At 45.2% G+C, this 17,833-nt stretch overlaps 2 protein-coding genes across 6 annotated transcripts in view; one reads left to right on the top strand and one right to left on the bottom strand.

Moving 5' to 3' along the window:
* Positions 1–15,013, bottom strand: part of sdccag8 (SHH signaling and ciliogenesis regulator sdccag8) — a 46,316-nt gene extending 31,303 nt beyond the window's left edge. Inside the window, exons 1-13 of one of the 2 annotated variants that reach the window (XM_035399741.1) lie at positions 14,652–15,013; positions 13,986–14,120; positions 13,754–13,833; positions 13,335–13,448; positions 12,953–13,078; positions 12,627–12,740; positions 12,130–12,194; positions 11,460–11,648; positions 10,873–11,011; positions 8,337–8,489; positions 7,432–7,566; positions 6,599–6,715; positions 5,558–5,700 (exon numbers count right to left, since the gene is read on the bottom strand). In XM_035399741.1, coding sequence (XP_035255632.1) covers positions 5,558–5,700; positions 6,599–6,715; positions 7,432–7,566; positions 8,337–8,489; positions 10,873–11,011; positions 11,460–11,648; positions 12,130–12,194; positions 12,627–12,740; positions 12,953–13,078; positions 13,335–13,448; positions 13,754–13,833; positions 13,986–14,120; positions 14,652–14,715 — 1,574 coding nt within the window. In that variant the 5' untranslated portion in view covers positions 14,716–15,013. The remainder of the gene's footprint in view (positions 1–5,557; positions 5,701–6,598; positions 6,716–7,431; positions 7,567–8,336; positions 8,490–10,872; positions 11,012–11,459; positions 11,649–12,129; positions 12,195–12,626; positions 12,741–12,952; positions 13,079–13,334; positions 13,449–13,753; positions 13,834–13,985; positions 14,121–14,651) is intronic. The other variant, XM_035399742.1, reaches the window with a different exon arrangement.
* A 317-nt stretch (positions 15,014–15,330) lies between these two features.
* Positions 15,331–17,833, top strand: part of LOC118218361 (centrosomal protein of 170 kDa-like) — a 38,109-nt gene continuing 35,606 nt past the window's right edge. For all 4 annotated transcript variants that reach the window (XM_035400969.1, XM_035400966.1, XM_035400967.1 and 1 more), the window contains exon 1: positions 15,331–15,474. The gene's annotated coding sequence lies outside the window, so the exon portion shown is untranslated. The remainder of the gene's footprint in view (positions 15,475–17,833) is intronic.

The following is a 17,833-nucleotide window of genomic DNA, read 5'->3' as shown; positions in this document are numbered from 1 at the left end:
CAGAATGTGGGGGAGAGACCCTCAGCTGACCGCTCTTATCATGGCATGATCCGTGTAAAAATGTACATCAGCGCATGTAAAAATAAAAAGGTATGCTTTCAGAACAGCCATATCTGCCCATTTGATACTAGTTACTCAAGTAATTAAGCCTATTTCTACATTACAGCTAAGAGATTAACCAGGTAATTATGGGTCATGATGTGCTACGCAGGAGCATTTAGAGAAATGACAATGATTTTGTGATACGATGTATATACATTACAGTCACAGATAAACAGTGCAGATTTTATTGTTTTCCAATAGTTTCCTAGCTATAGGGACCCCACCCATCATATATACACACACACACACACACACACACACACTGTGCCTATATCCACACTGGCCTTTGTAAGATAAGATTGGGTGTCCCTGTTCTACACCGGAGCTGAACATAGGAGCTCTACACTGAAGCTGTACAACGGGGCCTCCTCTTCATCCAGGGACCATTTAAAGAGTTTAGAGCGCTTTGGTTCAGACGCAGCCGTGTTTGGTTAGAGTTGTGCGAGGCAGCGCGACGCGTGCGCGTGTGCGGGCTTAGGTCAGTTATCTTTTACATCACGGACCGCGCGCAGCACGCCACCGCTCTGATCCCGCCTCATCGAGGATGAGACGAGAGATCCGGAAGCCTGTCGAGAGTTTCGCCCCCTTTTCAAACAGCAACAGCGCAAACAAAACCAGAATGCGCCCGGGGGGCGAGAATCCGGGGACAGAGCAAGCGCACAGGCGGCCGCTTGGTCCTGTTTGGGGGGGGGGGGGGGGGTTGCCGCAGCCTGGGGATACTTGCCAATGACAGCTATGGTAGGGGGTGGGGGGGGGGGGGTTTACAAAAAAGCGAAAGGCACAAACAAACAAACAAACAAACAAACAGAATAAAGCCGGGCTGAGAGGATGTGGGGAGAGAGGGGGGATTATTTCAGATCCTGAGCGGCCCAGCGCACAGCTGGCAGATGATCCAGCACCGGAGCCCACAGCCGTCCTCTCCACACCATCAGGCGCTCCGGGTGGGGGGGCGAAAACAAAGGCAGCTGCTTTCCGCCCCCCCTCCCGCAGTCGCTCAGATCAGCCCGCGTGCGAGGCGGAGGACGCGGAGGACGCGTCGAAGATAGAGTCAGAGGCACCGCCCTTCGCCTTCCCAGCATGCCTCTGGATGTGACGGGGCCCAGGCCCTGTGGCCTCTGCACCGATACGCTTCCTGGGAGAGCCGGGGCGACCTCACCTCCCCGCAGCGATAGACTCCACACACTCCTGTACCCAACCGCATGTGCTCAGTCTCCATTCAAACTCTACACACTCCTGTACCCAACCGCATGTGCTCAGTCTCCTTTCAAACTCTACACACTCCTGTACCCAACCGCATGTGCTCAGTCTCCTTTCAAACTCCACACACTCCTGTACCCAACCGCATGTGCTCAGTCTCCTTTCAAACTCTACACACTCCTGTACCCAACCGCATGTGCTCAGTCTCCTTTCAAACTCTACACACTCCCGTACCCAACCGCATGTGCTCAGTCTCCTTTCAAACTCTACACACTCCTGTACCCAACCGCATGTGCTCAGTCTCCTTTCAAACTCTACACACTCCTGTACCCAACTGCATGTGCTCAGTCTCCTTTCAAACTCTACACACTCCCATACTGAACCACACCAGTGGTTTCAAACCCTGTTCCCATTCCTCTATCCTCCTGTAGGTTTTCATTTCAACCCCAGTTTGGCTCACCTGATTACTAACTAGCAGGTCAGTGGGATCTCCTTGCTGAATAAGCTTGTGCTTTGTTACAGCAAGGAGTGAAAACCTACAGGACAGCACATCTCCAGAAAAAGGGTTGGGAACGACTACTTTAGACTGAAAAGCATACCCCTTTAAACATACAGTCCACCATTCTCTGTTTTCTGTGCACTGGTGTCCATGTGCATAATCACGAGAATCTTCCAGAGGTTTCTTCCAGAGGTTTACCTCACTGTAGCTCAGTGATATGTCCCCACCTGGGCACTGATCTCCCAGCTGCTTCAGCAGCCTTAAGCACAAGCAAGGAGGGCTAGCCTCCATCCTGCGTGCTTCGCTAGCTTTCCAGGACCGCAGTCCTTTCTGCTTATAATAGACACATGTGGCCTCCTGCAGATTCAGTGTGGAGTACTTAAATGCTACACAGGTTGACAGTGGGTGGAAGTGAATATTCAACCAGCCTGTGTGCCGATGCAAGGCATTCTGGTAAACGTGTAAGTGTAAACAGCCTGATCAGGGCAGGGCCAGGGAAAGAGTGGGCTCCTCTGTCGAGACTCCAGAAGGGTGCGCTTTTAGTTTCTGAAGAAACCGCGGACCACACGTTCTTTCTTCGCTGGCAGTCCTCGGGACTCTGCCAGCAGTTTGCGCAGACATCACCTCCTAAGATGTGAGCAGCTGTGCCGGTCAGCATATTGACTGGCTCTACAGCCGGCCGTGTGCAGGCTTATCATGAGCAAGCAGGGACCAATTAAAGGCTAACATCTCCCCCTTCGGTTGTGCTCCTGATGTGCTTGTTTGCGTGGGGCAGGCCTGCCTGCACAACGGGTGAACCCATGAGCCTAATCACCCCTTCTGCAGGGCCATCCCTAACATACACATATGAAACGGCCTTCAAGACATGCTTATAACCCAGCCTCTAACACATGCTTATAACCCAGCCTCTAACACATGCTTATAACCCAGGCCCAAACACATGCTTATAACCCAGCCCCTAACACAAGCTTATAACCCACCCCCTAACACATGCTTTAACCCAGCCTCAAACACATGTTAATAACCCAGCCCCTAACACATGCTTATAACCCAGACCCCACTGAAAAAGGGCCAAGTTGTCAGAAACTTCATCAAAAATAATAATAATAATAATAATTCTGTTGTTATTATTATTAATATTATCATCAGTCTTGATCTGTTTCTTTAAACTGTGTACAGTAGTTGCTGGATGGAGAGCAATTGGTAGTGCATTGCAAGCCTTTGGTGCATAAGAATAGATCATTGCTTCAACAGATTTCTTATGTTTCTTTCTTGGAACATTAAACAAACCAGCAGCTGATGATCTAAGCGTTCAGCTTGGAACATATGATGACAGACAATCAGAAATATATTTCATCCCACACAAAAACTGCCTGAGCCAACTGAAAGAATACACTAAAATATAAATTAATAAAATAATGTAGAAAACACAGAAAGTAAAACGTAAACTATCCCTTTAAGCAAACTGAGGTTAGCTAGCTAGATCGATTGACTTGTTTAACGTTAATTTGGTATTGGTTGTAATTGACTAGTATATGTCTACCGAAGTACAAACAAAGTTTCAAGCAAACTACATCATAGAGTGTAGCAGTAGTCCTGAAGTGAGTTGCCATTTTTGAGCCATGGGTTCACTCTACAGATTTCCAATGTTTTTTTCCCCATATGGTTTTCGATTTATGCAGAAAATAAAGTCTGTATTTAACATAAACCTAAGCACGTTTCATGTTGTGTTATACAACATAAGTTACACTCGTTAATATCTCAACCATAGCTCTTACTGTATGTGCTCTAATAAAGAAAGTTGCTGACAAGTTGCTATAGTCTTAGCAATGACCTGAGTGTGACATGAGTGTGTCAGAATGCGGATCAGTAAGTCCATCACTGGGAACACTGTCTACGTTGCACGTGAAAGGAGATCAAAAGCAAAATCCTTATGTCGTCATGAAAACCCACCATGCAGGGCGTGTAACAGATATCTTTTCTGCTGATCAGCTGCTACAGTCCTTTCTCTCAGTGAGGGAAGGTGAGTGTCCACTTGTTGAGACAGAAGCAGCAGCTTCTTCATGAAGGACTTGACTAGGCTGTACAGATCATGTGTAATTTCTTGCCTTGCAATTTCAAATTCATTCCAAAGCCGGTCACGTCAAAGCCAAATCAGACAGCCAGTCCACACTGCTAGGTTCAGGAATGTCATTTCCTTTCATCTGACAAAACCCCTGGATCTCCCTTTCCAGCACTTTGCCCAGACCGAGCCATCTGACAGCTGTGCGGAGGCCAACGTCTGCAAGCTCAGACTCCTACTCCTCCAACAGTGCGGCAAACTGGAGACAAACTGCCCGCCATTTCATGCTCTTGGCCTGATGAAGTACACAGCTTTTGTCACAATGTCAGACGTGGGTCAATTGCAGCGTTGATTTACAAGCCACAAATGTCTGATTTGGGTCCGTTTCAGTCACTCATCCTGTATCCTGTACAAAAGTCCAACATTACACCAGTAATTTCCAAAGTCTTTCAAAGAAAAGTTGGCAAAATCATCCACCCTGCGTTTCAACTGCTGCTCCAGATTTTCACTGTGTCCTCAACATGCCCTGCCGCTGTTTGTCTCAAAAGGAATACTTTTTCAAATGATTCCTTCTAGTCAGGACAGACTATCGCTGTGGAGTCCGCTAAGCATTACTTGATGAATTTTCCCTTCGAGAATGGCTTGCTGTTTTTTGTGAATTTGTGAGCCAGCATATAACTAGTGTTGATAAATCCATTATTTATTGCACAGAGCTTGGTAGAAACTGCTTTTGTTGCTTTTCAAGCAATCCTTCAGCTGGCTGTTCTTGTATGTTTCCATATTTAATTAGGATATGAAAACACCATTGATGATAGACTTTTATTCTGATATTTCTACCATTCATCAGATAAAAAAACGGATTGGCTTTGGGCCTTGCAGGTTTGGTTGGAGCGTGCTTTGCCCAGGTCTGCCTTAAATGGTAGTGTGTTCAAACACGGTTTCTGTGAATTGACTGTCAGGTAGCGAGCTCATTACTGTAACTACGCACTATATTCAAAATATTTAACCATTTTATTCGCTTTGGTCCCTGCTGTGGTACATTGTGTGCTCCGATCGCTTTGCTATCTGTTTGTTACTCACTGCTTTCCTCCTGCCCGAAGAAAAAAAAAAAAACATTTCTATCCTATAATTTCTCAAGCTCCTTCCGATTTCTTGGCTCTGGCTTGCAAACCAGAGTTGTTTCTGTGCTTAACCATGGTGAAAAAAGCTAATAACTGGCACTGGCACTGTTTCTGCAGCTTATGTGAAATTCTGGAAGCTTCCAGACAATGGAAACATGATGTCGGATTCCAACTACTGTATGAATAAATATGATCATCAACACCATGCAGTTATTTGTAAAAAATGTACTGTTGCTCAGAAGTTTACACACACATGCTGATAACACACACACAGAGGTATTTATTGTAAATAACTGCAATCTTCACACTTGTCTCATCAAGCAAAGACAGGACACTCTGACTGTTTCGGGCCTGTTTGTAAAGGGCTGTGAGGCAGGCTCTGGTCCAGACTCTGGTGCGGTTATATAAGGTCCATGTGTCGAGAGTCGGGGGGGCGGGGGGGGGGGGCGCTGTCCCTGGCAGTAGAGGAGGAGGGGTCGGGGAGACGGAGCGCGCCAGCCGGTCTCTGAGAGTTTAATAAAGGACAGGGCCCCTGACTGCGGGCCGGGCGTGGCATGTGATAGGATTAGGGCCTACCTGGTGAGGTGCAGTTGGTGCTGCGCGTGGCACAGCCGTTCCGTCAGGCTCAGCACCTCCGCCTGGGCCCGTCCCCCGTCCTGCTGGGCCTCGTCCAACCGCTGCCGGCAGCCAATCAGCTCCAGGCCCAGCTTCTCCACTTCCTGCCCCCAGAGAGGGAGGGGGGGGAGAGAGCAAAGCAGGGAGGGAAGGAGAGAGCCATACAGAAGGTGTCAAGCTATGTAGTTACATGCATTCTCATTGAAGAACAGATCTGAGTTTTGTGCGGCTATAAAGATGTGCACCATTGCAAATATCTGTGGGTTTTTCCTCCGGTAATACCGCTTACAAAACACCTAAAAATCATATTTGATTTACATGTAAGGAAGACAAATGCCAAAAAAATTCCCAAAGATGGCGGCACTCCAGGATTTCATTTGACGTGGCTACCCTGGCTTTTGACCCCTTTCCCCAAATCATATTATGAAATACATTTGTGTAACAGACTCAAGGCACATCCTGTTCACACCTCAAAAACAGGACAAATCAGTATGGGACAGCACCTGACTTACGTCATGCAAAACAGCAGTATTAAATATGCCAATGTCTGTGCAAGTCAAATTGATTTGAGAATGGAAAAACTTGTTTTTGCTGTACTCAGACTAAAATAGCTTTAATGGTTGTGCCCATAAGAGCGTATGACCTAGGTTATCTTCCACAATAGACCTTACTACTTCATAACACTAAGCAGGGCTGATCCCGACACACGGGCCATGTGGTGAAATGTATTTATTTAATTATTTTTGAGCAATGATTTTTCTCCCATGTTCATGTAGCACCATCTAGTGGCAAATGGAGTGAGTTCTGGAAGCTGAACATAAAGTGCTAAAACTAACATCCCTGTCCAAAAGAGAAGTTCATAAATGGAAAGGTACTTTTGCAGAACATTTGCTATTAAAAATGCAATATAGATCAGAAGTGAAATTTCCCCATTACAGTAGGGACCGGTGAACCTCAGTGTAAGACGCCCTTATATGGTGTCAGACCTGGGATCGCCCTCACCTGTTGGGTCAGCTCCAGCTGCCGGCTGCTTTTGGAGGTGTGGTCTCGTAGCTCCCGCTCCGCCTCCTGTCTCTTCAGCTGGGCGTGGCTCAATTGGTACCTCAGCTCCCCGCACACCTGCAGAGAGGTCCGTCACACAGGTGAGCACATGCACCACTGTACACAACCTCTACCTGCCCTGTACCAGAGTACACAACCTCTACCTGCTGAGATAGACAGATAGAATTGTAATCATTCTGCCTTTCGATTTCTACTCCAGACTTTCTTCACTGACAGATTCAGCATTCGTTCTCTCTGCCCCACAATTAGACAGTGTACAACTGTTGGAATATGGCGCCACCCTGAGGCAGCATACTGCTACAGGCTGGACCCTTTGTTCCGAAGAGAAAAATACAAACTGCACACTGCAGCAAAAGCCAGTTCAGCTCTTAAAAGAGCAAACTTGGGGAGGCAATTTGGCACAAATGAGCTTACTGTTCCCTGACTGTGAGCTATTACTCCCGCTGGGGAGGCGCTGTGAGGTGTCATTAGAGGATTGAGTGAATGAAGCCTGCTGTGTGGAATAAAGGCCTGCTACTCCCCCACCGTTCTACATGCAGAACACTTCACCACCGCTCTGGATCACTGCAGGGAGGCCATGAGAACTATTACCCAGCCGAATGCAGAATTTCAAATGAATCACAGTTGTCTTGTGTCACTTTCGCTATTGTTGTGTGTTCTGTTTCTATTAGCAGTGTTGTCATTGTCACAGGTCCCTAACCAGACGGGTGGAGGTCAGGACGGGTGGTGTGGGGGTGTTTTTTAGGTCAGGTAGAGGGCACGGGCAGACACACCTTGTTGCTCTCGGCCTCCTGGGAGGAGAGTTTCCTCAGAGCCTCCTCCAGCTGTGCCTGAAGGGAGCTGCTCTCCCTCTCACACCTGTCCCTCTGCCCCTGCAGCTCTGCCACTGTCTGAGACAGCTCTGTTACCTACAGAGCACACACACACACACACATACTGCCTGAGATAGCTCCGTCACCTACAGAGTACACACACACACTCCGAGACAGCTCCATCACCTGCATTACTTCTGCTTCTCCAGAGTCATCAGTTGAACAAAGACTAGGATGTTTCCATTATTTCAGCAATGTATCTATTCTCAATAGTTTTAGTTTAATCTTTACAGCTCTAACTGCCTGTTACCCTGGTAAAATACAACATGCAATCATCCTCCAGTAGATGGCAGCACAGTGCAGCTGTGTGGCAGTGTGGAGCAGCAGGGACTCGCATCACTGTGCCTCCAGAGGCTGTGCTCTTCCCAGGTGAGACACCAGCTGTGTACAAGGTGCTAAATCTGGGTTCCCAAGGAAATATCAACCTGCATAAACGGGTGCTTCGGAAAAGTCACATATTAGTTACGTGACTGCGCTGGATAATTGGGTGGCTAGGGAAGTGTAGCATAGTGCTTAGGGAAGTAGACTGTAACTCAGAGGTTGCAAGATAAATTCTCAGGTGACTGCCATCATACCCTTGAGCAAAGAATGTAACCTTAATTGCTTAAGTAAATATTGGATTTACTTAAGCAAAATTGATTTACTTAAAAATTGATTGTAAAAAACAAAAAACTGTGAGTTACTAAATGCCTAAAATGTAAAAAATTAAATGTAACTGTGTTGGACAGCAAGATAAAGATAGCTAATTGATAGTTTTATCAGATAGGGATAGTTCTGATAAACGGCTATGTTGTAACCATACTAACCATCTTAGCAAGCTCCTCCTTCTCCTTCCTGGCCTCGCCTCGCGCCTCCTCCCTCACCTGGGAGATCTTCTCCTGCTCAGCCACCAGCTCTCTCTCCAACCGCTCCCTCTGCCTGATCAGCTCACTGCGTATCTGCTCACACTGCACCAGGGCCTGGGGACATTAACACACACACATCTGCTCACACTGCACCAGGGCCTGGGGACATTAACACACACACATCTGCTCACACTGTACCTGGGCCTGGGACACACACACACACACACACACACATCTGCTCACACTGCACCAGAGCCTGGGGACATTAACACACACACATCTGCTCACACTGTACCTGGGCCTGGGGACACAAACACACACACACACACACATCTGCTCACACTGCACCAGGGCCTGGGGACACAAACACACACACACACACACATCTGCTAACACTGCACTAGGGCCTGGGGACACAAACACACACACACACACACACACACACACATCTGCTCACACTGCACTAGGGCCTGGGGACACAAACACACACACACACACACACACACAAACACACACACCTGCTCACCCTGCACCAGGGCCTGGGGACACAAACACACACACACACACACACACACACACACACACCTGCTCACACTGCACCAGGGCCTGGGGACACAAACACACACACACATCTGCTCACACTGCACTAGGGCCTGGGGACACAAACACACACACACACAAACACACACACCTGCTCACCCTGCACCAGGGCCTGGGGACACAAACCATTTTGGGAGGGTTCTGGGTTTTACTCAGTGCAGTTATCCAGCTAACTCAGTAACCCTGCTTTGTGAAATACCCACCAGGGCCCTGTTTCACGTATGTCACTTAAACAATCCAGGATAATTTGATGTGCATGTTATCAGATTATGTCATTGATTAAATTTGGGCTGATTCTGTTTATGAAGGTGAATTACGATTTGATTAGCTAATCAAGGATGGAATCATCTGCGTACACCCGCTCTGCAATAAAGGGAGAAGAATCACACACCAAAACAGGATCAAACTCCTTATATAGCCATAAAGGGAAATGGTGCTGCCCTTTGCAGTATCACATAACATGCCAAAACAGACAAAAGCAATGCTTTTCTAACTCTCATAATCTAGTGTTCATAATCTTTTTCATTTTGATTTGAGGCTGTAGATCACAGAATTATGGGAACACTGGAGACGGGATATTTTTCACCTCTAAAGATCAAGAACTCATCAAGAGAAAGCAATCCTAACCAGCAAATCAAACACAGCCAAAATGAGAGAGGAAGGCTGGCAGATAATTTCAGGTAAATTAAATAGGTGTATGCCTGCGTAAGAAGACTTTAATTTACTTGCTTTCTGATAATGTCAGAAAGAAGTATCAAATTATATTATTTTCCAGTGCATGTGACAGTAGCTACAAAAGAAGCTGGCAGCAGGTCAAAGATAAATATAAAAAATAGCACACATATTGCAAACACAGCACCTTTATTGAAATTCTTTGTTTTCAACCAGACAATGTACAAGTTAGAGGTTAACCTCACAGGACATTTGGAAAAGCTATAAAAACATGTATTCATTCGTTATTATGTAAATATTGTCCTTGTGATACCCTCTTACAAATTATATCTTTACCTGCATAGAACCCTTGCATGGCCAGGAAGTATGATAAACACATTGATATGCCTTTTGAAAGCAATGTACACTTTTCTGATTGCACAGTATACTGTGGCTTTAGGCTACTTATATTTTCATTTCTTTGGCTTTAATGGTAGCCTATTTCTAATTTTATTTCTTAAATAATTTTCTTTGCCTTGTTTTAAATTCCTCCTTTATTACTGTATTAATTGTATAATCTTGTATCTCGCTTGTTGGTTTTATTTTGCTTTTATTCTTGTCCTCAAAGTCAATGTGCACTCCAATTAATTGCTGAGGGTAAATGATTCCCTCATGACTAAATAATTAGCGCTTACAAAGATAAAGGTACAAGTGCCTTAAAGGATTGTGTCGGTCCCTAAAAACACGTTCACTTCTAAATGCTCTTTTTACAATAAAGACTTGTTCATCAACAAGTACCTCAACAAGTATATTCGTTCATTTCTGCTCTTGGTGTGTGTGTGTGTGTGTGTGTGATTTCACTAATTCAAGCATAAGCCTGTTGTTTTGCAGGTTTGTGCTTAGGTTTAGCTAAATTGTGAACTCGCTAAGTGAAACTGAAAATCCTGAGTTTATCCCAAAATATCATCAAATCAATCAGGTTAACCGAGTTAGCCACATACATAAAACAGGGCCAAGGTTTTTCAGAGCCAGATCAACTGAAGCCTCAAGCCAAAAGTAACTTCAATATATTGCCATTAGATGTCACTGTTACTCTCTGATCGCATTTAAAAACTCCCAAAACATCCACAAGCCTCATGCCCGACAAAGTATCTGGTTTTGACCCAGGTTCAGGTTGTTTTTTTCCCACATACAAGCTTTTCAAGCTCTGTTCAGGCTTCTTTACTATTGTGCACAATAGACTCACCTCAGTCTTCTCCAGGTTGGCCTCCTCTGCCATTTGCACCGCCTGTTTGACCTGCTGGTAGGAGCTCCACTCTCTGTGCTGTGCATCGCTCTGACTGGCTCTCAGAGACGCCAGCATGCCAGCCAGCTCATCCCTCTCCCTGTGAGTAAACACACATACACACGTGTACATATATACACACACACACACACACAAGCACACACACGTATACACATACACACACGCACACATACACATGCACACACAGACACATACACACGGACAGACACGCACACACGTACATGGGCACACACGTGTATACATAAGCACAAGCACGCACACACAGGCACACACATATACACAGGTACCCACACACATGCATATACACGCAGATGCACACAGGTACACATATATTCAGAGCTTCCAAGAATGCCAAACATATTTATTAAATACCAAACTGAGTACTATATGTATACAATGTGTGACCAAAAATGAAATGGTTAAAACAGAAATGTAAAAAAGCATTGGACAGCCAGCTCCACACTGACGGTGCATGTTTATTCCTCGGTCCTACAGCACAGCCGCCCTGCTATCTCTGGAGCACTCACCTGGTGAGCCTCTCGATGGCCTGGACGTGCACGTTGGTGTGCGTGTGTGTCAGAATGGCCTCGTGCTGGGCACACTTCAGGCACAGCCCCCCCGCCTGCTGGGCCCTGCCCGAAGCCGCCGCAGCCTCCCGCGTCCGCAGGCGACCTTTCACCTCCTCACACTCCTTCTGAGAGACCGCCAGGTCCTTCCTGCGGAAGAAGAGAGGTATCAGAGGGCAGAGTGCAATTAAGCACAGCCTACACACTCCATGAGTTTTAAGAGTTTATTACAGGTCAGAGTGAATGAGTATAAGGTTCCCCATAGCAGTGGGAGCTAAACTCTATCCTGAAACTTGTAGGTTTCATGCAAGCACTTCCAAAATACGTGCAAGCAAAAAACTTGGACTTATTGCCCCATAATATCCAGAATGAGAAACGTAAGATCTGTACGACACTGCAAAATAAAAAAATGTAATACAGGTTGCAGAAGACAGTGTCTTTTGGGTAACTTCAACACAAATGTCTGACACTCCATGATAGCGGCATGCCAAAGAAAACTGGTTACAGCTACTACTACTGTTCCCAGACCCTGAGCACTCACATACAACAGCGAATGAATCTCTCTCTGCCAGCTACAACCCCTAAGCAGCCAATGACACATTCTCAAGAGACAGAAACACTGAATACTGACCTTAGTGAAATAACCTGGGCTTCCAAGGTTTCAGTCTGGGCTTGATAGAGTGTCTTGAGCTTGTCCTAGTGTACAGTTACACGTGTTAGTGACAACTACATGGCAGGGTTGTGCATCTAATTCATAAGAAATCTGAATAATTGTAAAAGTAAAAATGTTCTCAAAGAAAACTGGAACTTGCCACTTGGATACTTTTCTTGCTCTTACTGGAACCAGAACATGCACATTATAACCCGTGGACAGCCCTCTGCTGATGTTTTCTCTATTTAACATTCATCTTATACAGGAATAAGACTGCAAAGGATGTACCATTTCTCTACAAATTTCTCTGCAACATAAACATTTTCCCCCTTTATAAGCAGAAATGTCTCTGACATAAAAACATATACAATCTTGTGGTCAAGAATGGAACCAGCATGGGAATCTTAAGATGAGAAAATGCGATGTATGTGATAAATTATTATTGCTAAGTACAGCAGTAGCTATCTCATACGCACCATTTCATTCTGCCAGGTGTGGTCCTCTGCCTGTACACGGCTTTGACTCTGACTCCGTCTAAAGGGAGAGGTCCTGGGATGGCTGCCTGCAACAGGCTCAGCTCCAGGGCCATTCTGCAATACAACACAGCAAGGTAAGGCTTCTGGGAGTCCCCATCAACAGTGAATGCACATTTAAGTGACTAGTTCAATAAAAACTGAAAAATAACTGCCAACATCCAGACACATTGGACAGTTGGACAGTTCTCCACGTGTTTCGCTTATGTTTTTAATGGTGGTTAAAATCACAATTCACGCCGGGTAGTGTAAAGCTTCATGCCAAGTACCGTTGCATCTAAGATGGTGTAGTCTTTCAGAGTCTCTTCACCAGTGTAGGACTTCAGCTCCTTGTGAAGTTTCTCATTCTCCACAATCACCACCCTGATCCTCTGCTTCATTCCCAACAGTTCCTCCTGCAAGAGCAAGCCCACACACACAAATGTACACACACACAAACACACTCAGAATAAAAAGGACCTGATGACACCTTCAGTGTTATACAGGCTATAGAATAAATCAGACATAAAATACTAAGAACTTTAGGACATTCAGGGAAAAAATCAATAAAAACACAACTTGAGAATCTGAAGGAAGCACTGGAAAAGACATAAAAGTCAGTCTAGAACGGAAGGGCGGACAGACTGGTTCTGGACAGATGGACAGACAGACCTTGCAGAATTTGACCTCTGCCTCCAGGTGCTGGATGTACTCAGCCTGGTTGTGAATCATGGGCACCAGGTCCTGGGCTGTGGGTAAACCAGCTTCTGCCCCCTGAGAGCTGCTCTGCAGCCCAGTGGGAGAAAAGCAGTGGTGAAGCCATCTGTGTGTCGTGGACTAACTGTCATCAGCAACAGCACTACATCTAAATGAGACATCACTGCAGTCTAAGGGAATTCAACACGCATGGATGCCCTGCCCTGCCTCAGCTACGCCACTAGTCCAGTGCACACTGGCCTTTCATGTGTATCTGCACCCACAGCAAAGTCTTTACTCTTTATCACCCATTAGTCCTTCCTTTCATTTGTCAATTAAGTGTATATGAATAATTACATTTCCATAGAAAAGGTGCATGCACCAGACCTCCGTACCTTGTGAAGGGATCTCCTCTTAGCTGGACTACTGGCAGGACTGCCATCCTGCTCCTGCAGCAATGATCTCAGCTGGTTGCCTGAAATAAACAATCACTCAAATGTCAGCAGCTGAAGTGAACCGATTTAAAATGACTGAATTTTCAAGAGGAAAGCTGACAAGGGAACAGGTCCTGGGGTATATCTCTACACCAAGTGAGAGCTCCGTTAAAGGAGAGGGGCTGGGCTGTACCTGCGTCGCTCTGCTGGTTCCAGGTGTCCCCCGCGACAGCGCTGTCCTGGCTCATCGCTGGCTCCATGCTCTGTGCCTCGGAGCACTGCTCATTCAGGATTCTGCTCAACCGCTGAATGCTCCGATTAGCCCTCTCTGTGGGGACAAAATGGTAGCTATCCAAGTAACTTATCATATTCATCCAGGAAACATATTGCTTAAGACGGAAAACAAGCAAACCACAACGTTACATAAACCAGACTGCCATGCTCATTTGGATTGATTTGATTTAGCTATGAATTTATACTCATAGCTATTGCATTCTTTGAAAACAGTCGGTAAAGTAACCATAGTTGTATGATGAGGAGCAAGTAGAGACACAGGTTGCTAATTAGCTTAGAACAATATCTAGAAAGCGATCGATAGATGCAATAAAAATAGTATATCAGTTTAGCAAATGTTAGCCTACAACGTGTCATTGACTACGACAGGTTGGTTTCACTGCAGTGTTAGTTTCGTATCCACGTTTTAACTACACAGCTACTGTTCTCTAGCTGTACAATTTGACAACTGAAGCTGGCTTGCAGACTTAGCTGGCTAACTTTGATAAAACAGCTGGCTTGATCAAGCCTTAACTGTAACGTTAGTTAGCTCCCAAACTTTGGTTAGTTAGCTATCTGTCATTACCTCTCAGTTCTAGTTGATATTCTCTGAAATCTTCCTCATCTGAGTCGAATATCGACGGCTTCATTGATGATGGCTGACTGGAAAATATTGCGAACCTGCCACGTTTTTTATCCGTAGGTTTCTGGCTAAAAATTCAAATTCTAGCAAAGTGTGCCTCCATGATTTATTAGTAAATCCGCGAATGTGCCATTTTCGCAAACTGACCAGTCAGCTAGGCAATCTTGGACAGTTCTCAGACAGCAGCTAACCTAACATAACCAATCCGTTCTGAGCTATACTATAACTTCCGCAAACAACAACTGACACCATGGGAATAGTAGTAATCTTGTGACCTTCCCACCAACATTATTAATGTAAAAATATATTTTAAAAAACTACAAATCCCGCCTCAGCTAGTTGCCTGGAGGACACTGTGGCAGACCTATTGGTAGCACTTGTGGTTGCTGGGCTACGACCGAGTACCGCTCACCCAGTCCGGAGTATCGTATTAATTTTTTTATTGGCTCTAGATTCCGTCCATAAAAGCTAGTTCGGCCGTTTCCATACCTGCACTTCATTGAATTGGTTAAATCATAAATAGTTTGAATATTTGACCCATTGCATTGGTCGGCTTTTGTGTCAATCACTCAGTAGTAACCCGCCTACTGGGTGGTGCTCCAGACGCGCAGTTTAAGCGCTGTATTGGCTGCGTGGAGCTCCCGGTGCCGCTATGTGAGAGCATTATCCCGCACAAATAGGCAAGAAACTAGTTTTTCATACAGAGCGCTGTACACATAACCACATAGCTATAATATTATAGAAACAGACAGGAGCAGAGAAAGGGGTAAGTGAATATTTTTTTTCATGAACTGATTGCAAATCAAGGTGTTTGGAATAACTGGCTAGTTGGCTCACCGAACAATGACAGTACAGCTGCGGACGGCAATCCAGCTATGCCAATACCGTCACCCGCAAAAAGGATGCGAGCTCGCAACGTTTATCGTTTTTTGCTTTGAACAGCATGGCCATGGCCAAATGGTTGGCTAACTATAGTTAGTTACCTTACTTTCTGGCTGGAAGACGAACTACTAGCTTGTCGGTTAATTAGCTAGCTACCAAGTATGTGCACCGCTCCGCGTTTATTATGGATCGTAGACTAGCTATTGTGTTTAGACTAATTGATTTTCCCTGTAGCGTAATGTGCTGTAGCTAGCAACAAAGGGACGCTGGTCAACTTGCATAAGGTAGTATTTCCTCAAAGTCTTTGTAGCTACAGTATCCACCACTTTCAGTGCAATTTGCTTAGGATTTATGAAAATATATCATACAGCTATCGTATAGTTTAACAGATGCGATAATGCGATAACAGATGATAATCTTGTCCAGAGCAGTTGTCATGTATAATGGCCAATTTTGGCGTGCTTTCAAAGAGTAGATTCCTGAATGGTCCAGTTTTTCCTTCCCTGAACTTTATTAGTCATTTTCCATCATTCACCAGTGGGACTAACTCATAAGTTATTGCAGAGACCAGTCGGAAACAACATTTTTCTATTGTTTTTTTCTATTGACGCTATTGTTTTGCGTCTAGCTAGTTAGCAACTGTAGCTAGCTATGCTGACGTAGGCGTTCCCCAACACCTTTTAAATGTTTATTATGACACTCTGAAATTGGGTAATTAAAGTACCTGAATTGGTGATTATTCGCACTGGTTGACATTTTTTTGTTCGAGACAACAATAATTTTTGCTTCTGGATTAAAATAGGATCTGTGATTGTGGGTCCACAGTATGATGATTTAGATCACGTTTAAGTTTCCAAAGGAATCTTAATCTGAATACACGAGAAACTGTCTTGTTTTATTTCACAGTTACTTCCTTCTTTCTTAGTTCCTCGTTTTTTATTTATTTAATTTTTTTTTTTTTTTTGCCAACTAACGGAAACTGTCAATGTTGGCTGGAAAAAATGTTGTCGTTAGGAAGCAGGGTTGTGCTCCAAACGCAGTGTCCTGTTGTGGTCTTTGACATTTTTTAGTGTTTAGTATGGAGAAAACGCACTGGTGAAACTATACAGTTGCATCTCATGTTCTATTAAAACATTTTTACAATCAGGTATCCTTGAACTGCCAAGTATCTCAGAATCGTAATGAGGGTGTCTAAATCATTTGGTGAAAATGGAAGCCTAAAGCATGAGCACATTGATTACAAAGGCAGCCTCTGTGACTTCTAATGCACCTAAAAGCTGTTTAGCTTGAAGATGCTAAAGGGAGAAAGAAAAGGCAGTATTTTCATATGAAGTTGTGGCTCACAGTCTTCTCTCTGAAGCGCTCTTGTGTTTGGATTTGATAGAGTGAGGGCCGAGACCTTGCTGCCTGCTCCGCAGCTCAAATCCCCGTTTGTCTGCGCCGTTCTCACCGAACAAAGACGCAGGACAGGATAAAGGGCTGTTTTCTTTTGGATTTCAGTCTCCTCCTCCAGCAGGAACTCCAGCCCTGGGCCAGGGCCATAGTTAATCAAGGCCAGCCTCTTCCTCCTCGAACGCGCCCGCTGGCCGTGTCGCTGTGGGGAGCGGGCTGCGTTCACAGACCCGCGCGCCGCGCATACCAGGTCCTGTGGAGCGGTGCGTCGGGCTCGTGCTTCTCTGAGCAGGACAGTGAACGTTCAGACGGTGCAAAGCAGCGTTAGGACTCTGTGGCACCAGATCAACACTATGAGAGCAGAGCTTGTTGAAATATGCCGTCTGGAACACCCTCATCATTTAAACTGGACATTTTAGTTGGGTTCTCCGGAGCAGTTGTATGGAGCATTATTGGGAGAGCTACTCAACTGTGAAAATCCGTCTTAGAAATTGGATGAGGAATGAGAAGTTTAAGCCAATTATAATCTGATGCAGTTGTAGTTAGAATGCAGTGATAAGGGGATAGGTTTCTTAAACCCCTAAAGGATGGAGCTATAGTGTGTTGTCAGTGAATGAGTAGGCTGCACCAATCAAAATTATTTGTTGAAATCAGTTGGTCTCTCCAGGCAGTATGATAGCTCTGCCCATTTCTTTGTTTCAGGAACCTAATTCATGCATCATTAGCTACAGCTGTGCTAAATGCACAGGTATGGTTTCTTTGTTTAAGCTGTGCTAAATGCACAGGCACGGTTTCTTTGTCTCAGCTGTGCTAAAGGCACAGGTACGTTTTCTTTGTTTTAGCTGTGCTAA

Source organism: Anguilla anguilla, chromosome 18, assembly GCF_013347855.1.
Source record: "Anguilla anguilla isolate fAngAng1 chromosome 18, fAngAng1.pri, whole genome shotgun sequence".
Classification (NCBI taxonomy): domain Eukaryota; kingdom Metazoa; phylum Chordata; class Actinopteri; order Anguilliformes; family Anguillidae; genus Anguilla; species Anguilla anguilla.
Note: the sequence above shows the minus strand (reverse complement) of the source record. Positions and strands in the feature narration are given on the sequence as shown.